Source organism: Phaseolus vulgaris, chromosome 6, assembly GCF_051622355.1.
Source record: "Phaseolus vulgaris cultivar YP4 chromosome 6, ASM5162235v1, whole genome shotgun sequence".
In the NCBI taxonomy this organism is placed as follows: Eukaryota; Viridiplantae; Streptophyta; class Magnoliopsida; order Fabales; family Fabaceae; genus Phaseolus; species Phaseolus vulgaris.
Window position 1 is genome coordinate 37,244,968 of NC_143503.1, and position 17,168 is coordinate 37,262,135.

The window sequence follows — 17,168 nt, forward strand, 5'->3', positions numbered from 1 at the left end:
GATACATTCACAATCTACTCTATTATATTGACAATCTGCTCTATTATATAGCCTCTGATTCATGATATGAAGAAAATTTATTTTTGTCGCTTCATGCAAAAAAAAATTAGAATTTAAAAAAAATAAGAAAATTAGAATTTTAGAAAAAAAATAAGGTTATAGATCGGTACAAGTTGTCAATATATTATTTCTTTTCGTTTTGTCAATATATTACTTCTCTTCTTTGATACAATATTCTTTCTTCATGGATGTTTAGTAGCAAGCCTAGATTAGATGCAAAATAATAAGGAAGTATTTGATTTAACTTGTTTTAGTTTTTTAAGTGTTTTTTTTAAGAAATTTTTTGATGAAATAAAATTTTAGATGGGGTTTTAGAAGTTTTTTTAAGTTTTATTCTTCACACTAAATTAATCTAAAGATGTAAGAATATACAAATAGTAGTTATTTTGATCTTATTGATTTGATAATTATATGAGAACTTTATTGGTAAAAAATAACATTTTATATCAAATAACTTTACTTTTAACTTTAAAAACTTTTGTTTTATCTTTAGTTTTAAAGTTGTCTTTTAAACTTAAAAAAGTATAAAAAAAAAACCTTAACTTAATTACTTCTGTTGAGTGGTTCATTTGTATAGAGGAGGGAATTGGGAGAAACAAAATAAAACAAATAATTAAAGTAAAATAGGTGGATTAATATAATCAAGAAAATAATAAAATATGTTGATTTATTTTTAATTGTTAAATATTAAAAGGTGAAGAATAAAGAATAATTATTTACCTTATTTAAACCTATACAATCCTATCTTCAAATGCATTTAAAACCAAGTTATTAGAATAAAAGGCTGCTCAAGTATGGAAGAGATTGAAATATATATATTATTTTATTTTTATTATTTTATTATTATTATTTATTTATTTATTTTGTTTAAAAATATATAATATTAAGAATTTAAGATTTGACTGTAGACTTATTAAGTTTCCAAGGCTTTCAATGAACTGTGCCCAGTAAACGTATGTTTAATGGAGAATTTATTTTTTCATCCTCGTTTTTAGTATAAATACGAAAAACTCCATTTTATTGTTTTTTTATAAGAAAAAAGCTTTTAGAATGTAAAATTTGAATTTTTTTATTAAATATTATTTTTTAATTGCTCAATTTGTCATTTTTTATTTAAAATATAAATTTTCGGATTATATAATTTTAAAGTCATTTTTTTCTAAAAAAAAAGTATAATGTAAATTTCTTCTACTTTTATATATAATATATATATATATTAATCTAATAAAATTCTTATCAATTAAGTTATATAATGTCTTGCTAGAAAATTCACCAAATTTAGAAGATTTCAAATATAGGTATTTTCTTTACACACCTCTATGGGGTGTAAAAAACAAAAACTACATATTTGTATTTGATCTTGTTAACAATAATAAAAACGTGAGATTCATTATAATTTTAGTTAATATTATGATTTTTATGTGTGTGAGATTGGTTCAACGGAAAAAATAAGATGAACAATTAATATATAATGAAGAAAAATTATAAATTTATTGTTTTAAGATTTTGAATTAATAGTGATGTCGTAGTCATGACTTATTAGACATAAGTGGATGAAAAATCCTAACTAAATTTTTAAATAATAATATAATAAAAAATATTAAAGAAAATTGTATGTAAAATAAATATGAAGGGTAATAGATTTTAATTTACGAAGTTTATTGAATATTTGGTATGTGGATAAAAATGGTTCAATTTAGATAAATGTAATAGTTGGATTTAATTTCATTATACTTTACAATATCTTTTAAGATCTAGTAATTATTAACCTACAAAAACATTTTAATATCAATCTTAATCTCAGTGAGAGAAAGGTTTTTTTTATTTATTTCATTATAAATCAATTATTGAATTACTGCAATGAAGTTTTTTTCTATAAGAAAAAAAGGGTTTTAATGATACCCACTTCCTTTTACTCTATCTAAGAATATGAAAGAGTCTCATGTGTTCACTTCATATTACAATAAAATCAATTTTTCAAAATTTTAATTGAATAAAGAAAATTACGTGATTAGATTATCAAAACAAGTATGAAGTATAATATGCCGATAAAAAAAGTATGAAGTATAATAGATAAACAATAGCAAACCTTAATTAATAACAAAAAAATATTATATGATAATAGATTTAATTGCATTAAATTTCAATAAATAGATAGTTTTTTTTTTATACGTACTCATTAAAAAAATATTTTAATGAATAATCACTAAAAAAAATTATCTGTAAAAAATAATAAATTATTAGAATATTTCAAAGATACTTCAACATTTATACAAACATGAGTCTAAAGTTACTCACACGAAAAATATTAAAGCAAAACAATAATCTAAAGCTATCAGTATCTGACCTAATACTTTTTTCTGATAGATTTCATGCAAATGCAAATCAACCGTTATAAACTTCAATCAGAATAAAAAAAAAAAACTAAAACTATTAGTATCGACCTAATACTTTTTTTATAGATTTCATGTAAATCAACCATTACGAACTTCAATCAGAATAATAAAAAAAAAAACTAGTTAGATGAAATTTCCAATAAATTCACCATTATATATTCAATTGTACTATTGAAGATTTTTATACAATTTATTATCCCATTTTTTAAAATTTTCTGATTTCTATTTCCTCACAATTTCCTTATAATTGCTATTCACATGCATCAACTTTGTCTAGAGTTTCGTGCCTCCTGGGAAATGAGAAAAAAATAGAAAATTTAAACACTCACACAAATTCTTTATGTTTTTTCTTTAAATTTGATTAAAATAGGTAACTTAAGTCTTCACAAAATATGTTTTATGTATTATTCTTATGTAGAAAAACTTAAATCATCAAATTTGAAATAGTTGTAAGTCAAAACAAAAATCTTTTCTATCATTTTCTATATGTTCGTCAATGCTTATAGTTTTTGTGCAATTTAATCTCTCAATCAATTCCTTTAACAACTAATCAAAATCAAAATTACAAAACAAAAGAGCACAATTAAAATTAAAAATATTTAAGTGAATAAATATAAAATAGTTAAAAAATATATGTAGATGCTCTCCGTATAAATTTCATGTTTTCCAATAGTGAAAGGAATTCCATGATTTTGTCTAATATATAGTGTGCAATAAAGCCATTGAGGAGATTCATAAAATAATACAATGAAAAAAATTAATAATAAAAATACTATTTATGATTTTTTTTCTTTAAAAGATATGTAGGAGATTGAGAAAAATAAAATAAAATAAATTATTCATAGTCTCATCTTCTAAACTATATAAAACTATTCAATATACAAAATATTTTTAATTAAGACAGATAAGTTTTTTAAACTACTTTTAAATATATATGTAAAGCAACAAAAAATTAAGTTTAATAATCTTTATTTCTGAATATTATTACCTATTTTAACCATGATTTTTTTTATTCTTGTAATAAATATCACTTAAGTTATATAATTAAAAACTTAAAAATGATTATTTAATTAAAACTATTAAACATCAAATATAAATATAAAAATTAATAGATAACACTGTATTAATCATTTATGTCAGAATCAAATTTAAATGAGTATGTTACTTTTAGTAGTCATCCTAGAGTAAATACAAATATTTATTAATAATTAATTTTTACAAAGAATTTGAATAAATGATGATCTTTCTTTCAACTCAAATTCAAGACATTTCTTAATAGTAATTTATTTTTATTAGTTTAGGGTTTTAGTTTTACTAGAATTTATATTTTAATAATAGAATTTTTTAAAATTATTAAAATTTTATTTATATTATTTATAAAATTTTGTGTCTAAAGAACTGTAGATGCCCAAAAAAAATTCTGTCGATGCCAATATAGTAAATTATAAGTGTATATTGTTATGTTTATTTAAAATATAATTATAATGTTATAAAGTATACAAAGTAAATTATATTTTCTTGAAAATAAAATAAAATGTTAAAAAATATTACAAAACATTTATACTTACATTAAAACTACACTAAATTATATTTGTTTAAAAAGTATTAATTAGTTCAGTTAAAACAATTATGTTTGGTTACGTATATATTAATTAATTTAGAAAAAAATTAATGGCATTCAACATAATTATTATATATGTATTTATATTTTTATTACATTAAATTAATTTAATGTTAAAAATATAATTTGGTAAGAACGATATTAAAAAAACTAAATTTTTCTATATAATTTGTAAAAATAGTGTTGAAATATTATTTTGTGGTTATTTTTAATTGAGAATAGTTGTTAAATTATTTTTTTATTAAATAAATAAAATATATTTATATTTATTAAATGATACAATTATTTTTTATATAATGGTATAAATAGAATAAATTAAAAATAAAAATTGTTTGATTTTTGAAAAAAAAAATGAATAATAGAACCATTTTTGTCTTTTACAAAATAACTATACATTAAAATAATTGATGATTGTAAACATATGTTAATTCAAACATGACATATATATAAATATATATATATATATATATATATTTAAAAAATAATTTATTTGATATGACATAGTTTTATAAAAACTTACCCTGCTTTAATTTTTTTATAACTTAAAAATAACTTATATAATCTGAGAAAAATAAATAAATTAAAATAAATAATTTAGCATATAAAAATGTTTAACCTAAAAAAAAGTTATTTTAATTTGTAAAATAAAATTAGATTGAAAACATAAACAAGAAATTATGACAACTAGTTTGGAATTGAATTGAGTAAAAATAAAAAAAGTATTGAATATTTCCAATAAAATAAAATATGTTTTAAAGTAATTTAATTATTGTCATAATATAGTTATAAAAATTTAGTTTTAAAATTGGAGTTAATAGGGATTTTGAAGGGTGAGAAAAATTTGTGGTTGTGGAGAATGGTTAAAGGAAGGTGAAGGCGCCGAGTGAAGACGAGTGAACTCAGTGGGTTTACAAATAAGAATTGGGTTTCGGATTGGGTTGTGCTCTTCTCTTCATTCTTCATTTTTCATCTTCTTCATCATCATCTTCATCTTCTTCTTCAATCGCTTCGATCAAAGTCATGAGAAGAACAATTTGTTGGTAGAAGTTGTTGTTCCTCACTTTTAGGTCATTCTTCCATCTCTCTCCACACAAACATGCTTCCTGCACTCTCTCAATTCAAGATTAACCATGTCGGGGCCAAATCCTCCCCTAACCCCATTCCCATGCTTCCCACGCTCTGCCACACGCACCGCCCTCTCCTCCTCCGATCCTCTTCATCCTCCGACATCAGGAATGTCTCCGGCCTCAAAATCACCGCCCACGTCGAAACCGACTTCACCACTCATTTGGAGCGTTGCCTCAACGCGCCCGTCGCGCCCGTCGCTTCCGAGCCTCTCTCTATGAAGGGCGGCCAGTACGGCTCGCTCGGCGCCGTTACCTTGGAGAAATCCAAACTCGATTTATCGCAAAAGGAAACCGTGTCCAGCCCCGAGGTAACTCCTCTCTCTCTATTTCTAGTCACTAAATTAGGGTTTTCTTCTAAAATTTGTCGTTCTCGCGGAAAGTGAACCGGTGAATACTCTAGTTATGGCTTTTCCGTGTTTACAGTACAATCAGCTGCATGAGAAATAACGTGTTCCCGTGCTTGTTTCGGGGCTATCAGTATAAGTATCATTGGTTTATTTTTATTTTTTTTGTTAGTTTTCTAACAGTGTTTACCATTTCCCTATTGTGGAAATTGTGGCTGAAGAACTAAGATATATGCTAGCGTGTTAATTGAGAGGATTGAAGGTGTTGTGGACCATTCTTAAGTCTAAGTTGAGATTGGATTAAACTTTTATGCGATAATAACATTGTGCCATAAAGGATTACCGATAACCAGGGTTTTAATTCAATCGTGGATGCGGTTTCATTGTGTTCATTGACAGTGTTGGAAAGCATGGGCAAATGCGGCCACTACTGTAGTTGCAAATACTTGAACAAAATCATGGTCGTGGACAAGATTTATAATATTAATATTTAGGCATTTGCATGTAAATTCCTATTCATGAATCTAACATAGTAGAATAAGAGAGAGAAAACCATTCTAACACATAAAATACTTAGTTGAGCTTAAATTCATAATTATAGATTTATAAGCATAAGAAAGTCAATAACTAAGCCCCCTGATATAGAATTCATGACAAACAATGAAACAAAACATCTTATAATACTGCATTAGTTTTTAGTTCCTACTCCTTATACAAAAGACATGACGAGAACATCAGACAATGGAGTAGCTATCATCGTCAAATTTAATATGAGACAGGCAGGTTGCAACTCCAGAACCACTTAACATCTTAAACAGAGCAGTATCTTACACAAATAGGGAGAGAAAACTGCACAAAATCAGAGAGAGGCGTTGCTTATGGACCAGAAGAGCTCTGATGCAATGGAGGGGAGCTCTGGTTGTGGTGGTTTCTGCAACAGAGTATGGGGAACGTTTGTGTGAAGTTGAAAACACGTAGATAGGATGCGTTTTCATTATTTGGGATTTGGGGATTGATTTTATGGGCTGAAGCTTTTAGAAGCCCTTAAAGAGAAAACAAAATGCACGATTCCACAACTTAATGCCCTTGTACAATGCTTCTTCGGAGTTTGAAAATTTCCAATTCTGTCCATAGATGTACTTGCCCAGCCACAGTAGATTTGCTGAATTGTGTGCTTGTCTGAGTTGAAGCTCGATTCTGACTACCATGAACAATGCGGTTATGGCTCAATAGCTACCCTTATTGAATCATTTACTCCCAGACGTTATCAATAGAAGCTTCACGAGAGCTATTTTTTCATAATTATGTCAGCTATAAAATCGCACTAACATTAGTCTTGTTTCTTCATTCTTAGCTAATTTTTAAGTTTCAATCTTTCGTTCTAAGCCCCTCCCTTTGCATCTCCAATTAATATTTTAATTTCAGGTGTGCAATCTTCTGACCAGAAGTTCTATAGAGATAAATGTCTCCATTCTTCCTTCTACGTTATCTCCTTAATTTATTAACTTGTAATTAAAGTCTATACATACAGGACCAGACTGGTCAATAGGTGACGCTATGAAGGATTCCTTTAATGTTGTTAATTATGAATGCTTAAAATGATGATATTTAGTTTAATCTTACTGTTTGGTTTGTATCTAAATTTTCAGTATTGTCTGCATGACCTATGTATGTACTTGGTGGTGGGTGGTGACTTGGATTACATGAGTACTTTTTAAATGTTTTCATTAGCAAGTTTAATAGCTGTAAATTGAAGAATACTCTCAAAAAATTAATTTTAGACTGAGACCAATGGTATTGTGTAGTCCATGTAGCTGACTTCACTTAGTGGAATGAAATTTATTGTTTTTAGTATTTGGAAATTCATTTTTTCCCTTTTGTTTGCAGCTAGACATTGGGGGAGGTGGTGGAGATATTGGAAAGAAAATCAATCATGGTGGTGGTGACGGAGGGGATGATGATGGTGATGATGATGATTACTTTGATGACTTTGATGAAGGTGATGATGGAGATGAGGGTGGCTTGTTTAGGAGACGAATACTTTTTGAAGAGGTTAGAAATATTGTTCATTTTATATAATAGGTTTTCCCTCTTTGAGAAGCATACAACTTTTCATGGCTTTCATTTGATGTTTCCTTAAGAAATTTAACTCATTCTGTCTTTGTTGTAGCTATTTGACCGAAAGTTTGTGGATGCTGTGTTAAATGAGTGGCAAAGGACTATGATGGATTTGCCTGCAGGGCTTCGACAAGCTTATGAAATGGTACCATAATTTTCAGTTTATTTTTACTTGTTTAGTCTATTAAGCATTGGGCTGCATACTGACTGAAATTTGTTGTTTAGGGGTTGGTTAGTTCAGCTCAAATGGTAAAATTTCTCGCAATCAATGCGAGGCCGACCACCAGTAGGTTTATTTCCCGAACACTGCCTCAAACACTATCAAGGTCTTTCATTGGCAGGTAAATTCAATTATGTCCTGGTTGTCTTGAAATATTTTATTCTAATATAAGAACATTTTGGGTCTAATGCCTCACATTTAACCCCATATTTTTTCTTCTGAAATCATTAGGATTTTAATTTGACCTTATCTGTAGGGGTCCTATTTTAATTCAGGTTATTAGCTAGAGTTTAATTTGCAGTAGTGTTGGCCCCAATTATTATCTTATTTTAGACAATGAATTTGTGAGTTGGAGGAATACTTTTGCTCCTAGACTAGAACTAAGGTTTTTTCCCATTCCCTCCTTGTTCCCATCAAATCTATTTAACTTTTAGTTTTCGTTTTGGAGTGTATCTTTGTATACACTGCTATCTCGTATATTCATCTTTTATTGTGCAGGTTGCTTGCAGATCCTGCATTCTTGTATAGGCTTGTATTGGAGGAGGTAGCAACAGTAGGTTGCTCATTGTGGTGGGAGATAAAGAATCGGAAACATAGGTGTGTTATGCATTCAAAATGGTTTGGAAGTGTTTCTGGTATTCTTGATGATGAATTAGAGTAATAATTGTTAACTTCAATTTGAATCTAGGATAAAGCAGGAGTGGGATCTTGCACTTATGAACGTGCTGACAGCAGCAGCATGCAATGCACTAGTTGTTTGGTCTCTTGCTCCTTGTCGATCATATGGGAACACATTTCGGTTTGATTTACAAAATACATTGCAGAAGCTTCCAAACAATATATTTGAAAAGAGCTATCCACTCAGGGAATTTGACTTGCAAAAGAGAATCCAATGCTTTTTATTCAAGGCTGCTGAGTTGTGCATGGTTGGTTTGAGTGCTGGTGCAGTACAAGGTGCAGTGTCAAACACTTTGGCCAGTAAAAAGGAGGGAAGGTGTGCAGGGTTGAAACCCAACCTTATTTTTAATAGCATTCAAATTCATTTAATTTTTTAATAATCCTTGAGTTTTACCCACGATTGGTCAAATTACGAGTGCTAAGTATTAATTTTATCCTTGCATATGTTGCGCCTGCAGATTATCTGTGACAGTCCCAAGTGTGAGCAGTAATGCGCTTGGTTACGGTGCTTTTCTCGGAATTTATGCTAACCTTAGATATCAACTGTTAGGTGGGTTTGATAGAGCAATGATGACCCATTTTGATGTTATTGGAGTTGCCCTGTTCTTCAGCACAACATTCAGGTGTGGTTTTTTCTCTACTGAATAATTTGTTCACCAATAATGTTGAATCCATTTTGTTTTAACATAAGTTACATCATGGTAGAGGAAGAAAGTATTTTAGAAGCTGTTTTTTGAAAACTTATTCCAAATTTTATGCAGGGTCTTGAACGTTCAATTAGGAGAGACTTCTAAGCGTGCATGGCTTGGAGTTGAGGCAGATCCACTGGCTCAGTCGGATGACCTCTTGAAAGTGTACAACAGGACTTCTGAGAATGTAGAAACGCCATCCTCAAAATGGTTTATATCAAAGAATGCAGTTGTTTCTGGGCTTGGGCTCCTGGGCATCAAACAAAGGAATGCAGACGGGGCAGGTGCGGAATCTTCAGCTCCTAAAGCCCGGCGAAAAAGGGTTGTTCGGAAAAAGGTTGCAGCAGGTTCTGCTTAGTTTGTGCTGATATAAACATAGTGGTTGTCCAATTTTGCTCTTCGTTACTTCTGGAGTATCCTTGGGCGGTTCACTGGCTGCTTCATACTAAGTCTGGGGGTAATTAGTGAACCAACATTTTTCTATTACATTAACTGGGATTTGGTGAGGGTTTTGCTCCTAAATTTTGTTAGGAATTCTTATATTCATCCTTTCTGTTTTGCTATCTGATTCTGTACTCTATATTTTGAATCCATTAAATAAATTAGAGTTAGTATTTTTTTTTTCACCTCTTGTAGTTTCACGATCGTAGGTTCTGAACTCCGAAGAATCTTCCTAATCTTGGATCTCATGAAAAAAAATGGTCATAAAATTGTACATCGAGGGAAGTCAAATGAGAAGTACGAGAAACATCTAGAAAGTAGAATTGGAAACCTTTTCCTATGCAGGAATGGAGTTAAAATTGTAATTATATGAAATAATAGAAAAACAAAAGAGGGTACCACTGTATTTGGTTCCAACATTCTCCGGAGCAGTGTGAAGATGAAAAAGCAAGTGATGGACAATTTTCATTCCGAAAAGGTTAAGTAAAGCCATATGGTTTATTTCATTCGTTTTTATTTCATTTGAGAGCTTTGTGCACTCCCATTTCACTATTTAGTTTGTTTGTTTGAGAGAGCTTTTGTGCTTGAGATCAAAGAAACCATTTGAGAAAAAAAGTTCAAATTGAGTTGAGAGCTTTGTGCACTCCCATTTCAATATTTAGTTTGTTTCAGAGAGTTTTTGTGCATGAGATCAAATAAACCATATGAGAAAAAACGTTCAAACTTTCTATGCTTGGAGGTGCGTAACTTTTAAGTGAATAATCAATTATGAATGGGTTATAACATCTAATATAATTTATTATAATTATATTTTGAAAGCAACAATCGATTAATGTGTTTTTTTACATGCATACCCTAAACTTTAAACGATTTACCATATGTTTTTAATGAATAATAAATTATATAATGCGTTTCATTTGAACCATAATCAATTTTTTAAAGGTTTCGAAACCATAATCGATCAATTAGTGTGTTTTATGCAGCACATAATTAATTTGTTATATGTTTTTGTAGTCTTAATTGATTATGGACTGTGTATATATTGAGGTTGATAATTGGTTAATGACTTATTTTGTTTTTCTTTTACTTGTTTTGAGTTTGATAGTTAGCTTTTGATGTTATTTCTTAATTGGTGTTGTTGGTGCTCTCTAGCTCTTTTTTCTTTTCATAATTCGTTAAGTTTCAATTTTTTCAAATAAGCATATATGGTTTATTTTGGTGTTGTTTTAAATGTCTTTTGTTTTGTTTAGTTTTTTTTAAAACATCGTTATCTTTTTTAGTAGTATTTTTTATTTTTCACTATTACAACCTCTTATAATAATGAAAAAAATAGTGTTTTCTATAATACATTATAAGTTAAAAATAAATGTCTTTAATTTTTCTTTTACTACATTTCAAATTATTTTTTAAACATTTTTTCACTATCACAAAATTTATTTATTTTATGAGAATTTCACATGTTTTGATAATGACAAAAAAACCAAATTTACTTATTTCAAAAATAATTATTTAACAATATCAAAAATAATTTACAAAATTCCAATTAACATAAATTTCCATAAAAACATCTTATATCTCATTATTTAAATATTTATAAAATTAAAAACATTATAAACTTATATCATTCAACAAAATTTCAATAAACTTTCAAATAATAATGTAACTCTTTCTATATATATTTTTCTCAAATTACTCCAAATCTAATGTGTGAATTTCTTCCCTCCTAATTGAAGCACACGGTTAATGTGAGAGGAGATGAAGGAAGGTGAATTAAAGAAGTTATATATATGAATATCCATGAAAGAGAAGAGAGAGGTAAAAAATTGGTTGAGGATTATCCAGAATGGGTTTGATCTCAGTGGTGGAGTGGTGGATGGTGTACCAGCCAAGCATCCTGAACTTCCAATGGAACTCTCCACACACTCCTTTCTCTTCCCCTCTCTTCCTCACTCTCTCAATCATCACATACCTTTCACTCACTCTCTTCCTCACCAATCTCCCTCTCCCACCCTTCCCTCACCACCTCCTCAAACCCATCACCGCCCTCCACAACCTCCTCCTCCTCCTCCTCTCCCTCCTCATGCTCCTCGGCACCTCCCTCACCCTCCTCACCCACACCCCCCACCTCCACTGGGCCATCTGCTTCCCTCCCCACACCAAGCCCACTGGGCCTCTCTTCTTCTGGGCCTACATCTTCTACCTCTCCAAAATCCTCGAATTCCTTGACACGCTCTTCATCATCCTCTCCCGCTCAACGCGACGCCTCACCTTCCTCCACGTCTACCACCACTCCACCGTCCTCCTCATGTCCTACCTCTGGCTTCAAACCTCCCAGTCCCTCTTCCCCGTCGCCCTCCTCACCAACGCCTCCGTCCACGTCATCATGTACGCCTACTACTTCCTCACCGCCCTCTCCTTCCGCCCCTCCTGGAAGCGCGCCGTCACCAACTGCCAGATTCTCCAGTTCCTCTTCAGCTTCGCGATTTCTGCCCTCATGCTCCGCTTCCACTTCTCCTCCTCTGGCTGCTCCGGAATTTGGGGCTGGTGCTTCAATGCGCTCTTCAACGCCTCTCTTTTCGCCCTTTTTGTTGATTTTCACCTCAAGAGTTACGCTCACGGGAGGAACTCCACCGACAAACGCATCGTTGACAAGGACTCCTGATCACTCTCCTCATCTTCGGTAAGACGCACGATAATTGTTTGTTGCATTTCACTCGCTTTGCCACATCTTTCATTTTCTTTCTATTGCCTTACAATTCAACTCATCAAGCTTTTTTTTGCCTACATTGAACAACATTGATTACTGCTACAATAACAGTTCATACTCTCATACGAGTAATACGTCTCATTCTCATCCCTGGTTCCATCTTCCAAATGGGCCAATTTCTACCGCACCATATCATTTAACACATCCACCTAACGCAAAAACTTCATTGTTTTTTATGATACAGAAATGATTGTTATATATTCTGGTTATTTTCGTTTTAGATTTTCATTTTGAATGATGTGATGTAAATTGTGCTTACTTATCATGTTCGAAAAGTCATTTATGTTATTTAGATAAGTTTCTGCATGAAGAAATTAAAAAATAACATATTAGTATAACATATTAGTCATTTGAGTTATACATATGAATATTTGGAAGGTAAAAATTTTAAATCATTAAGCGGAAAATGAACATTTTCTCTTTGTTCGTTGCAAATTTGAATTGGTATGGGGGAGAATAGCCTTTTGGAACCTTTGGATACCACTTTTCCTAAAATTCTTGATAGAAACTAAGACTTCAAGAAGCTAGCTTTGGAAAGGGAAAAGTTTTCTGTTTGAACACAAATCTTCAAAATTTGTGTCTTTATTTTGTGTTTCTTGTCTATGGTGGCTGGACTCCATCTTAAATATCTCTGTTCTTGAAAAACTGTGCTTGAAAATTTGAGTTTTGATGCATACTGTCATCTTTTTTGTTTCTTCACTTAGTTATGTTATTAGTTTATTTAAAATTTGAAATTTGCAGTGAATTTAGTTTTGAATATAAAATTAAAAAGTATTTTAGTCTTTTAAATTGCAATAAATACAGTATTAGTCTGTTAGATTTACTGTATAAAGAATAACAACAGTTAAAAAAAATTAGTGTCTAAAGATTAAAAATACTTTTTCTTCAAATTGGAAAACTAAAAGATTTAAAAAAAATTAAAAGACTGAAATCAGATACACCCTTAAACTTCATAGAGTTAAAACGGAATCAATTCTTATTATTTTCAAGATATTGTTTTTCACCAATTTAAGCTACTATATTATGTTGATGTTGGTTATTTATCATGTTTATGTGATGTTTTTGGATAAATGTATTATTTTGAATTTAGACCATGTTTTTGAGATATGAGAGCTGCGTTAAACTTGCACGTAATACTAATAAAATCAATGAAAAATGAGTTTTGACTAAGGGTATAAGTAACCTAAGTTAAATCAAATTTTGTCTAATCTTTCACTTAATCCAATGAAATTTGATTAAATTTTATTGGACTTGGTTCATCTTTTCTTTATTTAGCAACCTAATTCTTGGGGTGAGAAGTTTAGGTAGTAAAACAATTACCACTTCCTAAAAGGTGTATGAAAAAATATTTCTAGTGATTAATTTTGTAAGGTAATGAGAATATTTATAATACATAAATAATATTATAAAACTTAAAATTATTTTTTGTATTAAATTTATTAAGCCAGTAATATTTTATTATATATTTATTAGATACTTGTGTTGTGTTGGGTTGAGTTTATTGGATTCTAAATTTATGAATTCATTACTTCAAATATTTTAAGTGTGTGAATTAGAAAATCCGTTCATTTAATTCAGCTCATAAAAATTGGCAAATTCTTCCACCACCTCCCTACATTCTCTTTACCTTCTCCATAGTTTTAACCTTTTTAAAAAAATTAAATAATTGCAAATAAGATAACTTCACCTTTTTAAATGCACTTCTACATGCCGTAACACTTTTATTCTTCTCATCTCATTTCGTAACGTTTAAAAGAACAGTTTCATTAGTTTCATTATTTAAACATGTGTGAGAGGGTTAGTAAGAATATACGTTTTATTTTATGATTTCCAATGCAAAGATATTTATTTTTTAAGTTTTGTACTCCATTTTTGTATCTTGTTAGTTTTCTTTCTTGGTTTTGTTAATTTCGGATTGTTCAATCTGAAAGCCTTTTGAAAAAAATATGATTTCCAAATTGTATAAATTCATAATGTAATTTTAAAATGTATTTAAGATTGTATAATTTAAAAGGTATTTCTAGATGTCCAAGTACTTCTTGAATTGTACAATTCAATATAAAAAAATGAACAAAAACACCGTCACTACCACACACTACAAAACTTATCTTAACTACCAAACAACACAATCAACTATCATCACTTAAAAATGAAAAAGAAGATACCACATTCTAAGGATACTATGTTGGAATTAACAAAATATGGAAGTGCTTTATAATTTAAGGGTATTGTTGGAATTAACAAAATATGGAAATGATTTTAATGATATAGGTGTAAAGAGAATTTGCCTTAAAATTTATCTAAGTTTGGGACAATTCAGTTATACTTCTACTTATAAACAAGGTGATTAACTTAATTTTCATAGTTAAATTGTTGGCTTAATGATTATACACAGGGAATGTGGGTTCATCTACTGTTTTGATTTGTAAAAATGGGTTGTAGTGGGTAACAGAGTTTGCAAGTCTGTGAGCTGATTCGAATAAATTAAAAAATTAACAAAGTTCTTTATAACTTTTTAATGTCAAGTAAAATTAATGATGCATTAGTTACTGTAAGAAGACATATTATAAAAAATATTAGAGTGAATATTATGAATATTTTTACTTGTAGTTAAGATATTATCACTACAAGAAAAAAAGTGTTTTTAAAAACTAAATTTTTGATTTCTAAAATGATAAAATTAGTCACTAACTTAATTAGAAACTAATTTAGAAACTAATAGTCTTAAGTGGCTAAAATCATGGTCGCTAATTTTAGATACCAATTTAGATTCTAATTTAGAAACCAATTTAGTTACCATTAAATAAAAACCAATTTAGTGACCAAAATATATAGAAACTTATTTAGTGACCAAATATACGAATAACAAAAAATGGTCACTATATTGGTCTCTAAATAATGTAATTTATTATAAAAATATATATATATATATATATTATTTATTATAAAAAAATATTTTATTATTTATTATTATTATTATTATTTATTATTTATTTTATATTTAGTTTTTTATTTCTATTTATTTTATTTTTTATCAAGTGTAAAAATCAATTCATTTAGGTGTGGTAAAGGAAACATTCTATTGATAAAACTTACATATGCATTGTCAAATCTCTTAGGATTAAGAATGTAATTCATTGCAGTTCTGGATAAACATGAATAAAAAAAAGTCAATTATATTTCAATTTCAACTTTGATTTGCTACAGCCCCCAAACAACAGCCACGATACTCGCAATCTTTTGTGTATCAATTGACATTACATAGCATGGTAACTTTCAACCAAATAGTAAACAAAATAGGTAAACAAGCCTGCATGAGATAAATACCCAAAATCCACCTAAAAGCACAAAATCCACCGGGACGAAGAATGCAGTGCATTTCCATGAGATAAATACCACCTAAAAGCACATGAGAATATCCCCCATTAGAGAGTGACTAAAAAATTAGAGTGAACTTAGATACTAGTTAACAAGTCACGTATAAACACCAAAATTGGAATTAAATTGAATGCCTGAGTTTATGTAAAATCTTAGCTAGAGGATGAAGGTCCTATTGCATACCATCTCATCAATGATCATTGATCATTGATCACCCATGAACCAAGGGAAACAAAATCATAAAATGTGTTGGCTTTACATTAATTAAGTACAAGGCACTAAAAAAGCTGGATCACATAAATAAGAATGAATTCTGTTTGATTTATAAAATTCAATTTGCATAGAAGATTTACCAAATTCCGTCCATGGGATAAGGCATCTGGAGCAATGAGCCATGTCAAAGGAGTTTGATGGGAAAGAAAGTATCTGTGTAGATATGACACCAAGAATAGCTGGTATTCCACGCTCTAGAGCAAATTGAACTTGAGCTTCATGGTTATCTCTTGGAGCAAGAAAAACTGTTGGAATCCCCTGATCCAATAAATCACCACCCCAGCTAGCAACCTACAATAAATCAGAGTTAAGTTATTAACTTTGAAATAAACCTCAAGAAAAAGAGGTTATGAGTAAACTCACCCCGCAACTAGTATCAATGGCAGTTCTCACTGTCCCATCTTTCATTTCTGGGATTAGTTCTTGCATCATATCAACATATTCACCAACACCATTGGGAAACATAGTACCCCCACCTGGAAACAGAAATTTCTCCCCTTCCTTAATCAACCAATGTTGGTTAGACTTCTGCTTGTTGATCCACTCATAGGGCACATTCCTGACATTAATGTAACAGAAAAGTTGAACAAGTGCATAATATTTATAGTTAACTCATTCAGTCTTTTTCTTTTTAACTCATAAAGCATATTACATTATACCTGTACCAACACTCATCTCTGCTCTTTGACCATCTGATTAGAGGCTTGTATCCATCTGGTGGAGGAGCCAAGCATTCCTTCCTCTCAAAAATTGGAGGGCAATGGCGTTTTAACAAAGTAAGCCGGAACGTGCCATATTTTCTCCATCTCTGTAAAATTATGCATGCTCAATCAACAATGAAAATTAAGCATCAGCAAATGACTACCATTTACGAAGCCTACATTGAGATAGTACATGGAATATATTATCAAATGGCTGCAAAATTGACATGGCTAAAAAAATATAACACAAATACAAATTGAGATAATACTATGGACTTTTTTTTTAGAAAAAACAAAATAACCCATCAAACTGCACTATTATGTATAGGCTTTCACATATTTCCATGGAATCAAA

General features: G+C 29.8%; 2 protein-coding genes across 3 annotated transcripts; both read left to right on the forward strand.

Annotated features, from left to right (window-relative positions):
• Positions 1–4,893: 4,893 nt before the first annotated feature.
• Positions 4,894–9,879, forward strand: LOC137832862 (plant/protein, putative (DUF3411)). Its single transcript, XM_068641229.1, has 8 exons — positions 4,894–5,512; positions 7,436–7,600; positions 7,719–7,811; positions 7,892–8,007; positions 8,385–8,483; positions 8,575–8,880; positions 9,023–9,187; positions 9,326–9,879. Exons 1-8 carry the CDS (start codon positions 5,174–5,176, stop codon positions 9,609–9,611), a joined length of 1,569 nt encoding a protein of 522 aa, XP_068497330.1. The 5' UTR covers positions 4,894–5,173; the 3' UTR covers positions 9,612–9,879.
• A 1,604-nt stretch (positions 9,880–11,483) lies between these two features.
• LOC137832864 (fatty acid elongase 3-like) lies at positions 11,484–16,829 on the forward strand. Of its 2 annotated transcripts, none has more exons than XM_090304106.1 (2): positions 11,484–12,374; positions 16,813–16,829. In XM_090304106.1, the coding sequence occupies exon 1, from the start codon at positions 11,538–11,540 to the stop codon at positions 12,354–12,356; it is 819 nt and encodes a 272-aa protein (XP_090160232.1). In that variant the 5' UTR covers positions 11,484–11,537; the 3' UTR covers positions 12,357–12,374; positions 16,813–16,829. The 2 variants fall into 2 exon arrangements, with proteins under 2 accessions (XP_090160232.1, XP_068497331.1); XM_068641230.2 differs by lacking the exon at positions 16,813–16,829 and adding an exon at positions 12,513–12,681 and having other exon boundaries at positions 11,485–12,374.
• Positions 16,830–17,168: the final 339 nt, after the last annotated feature.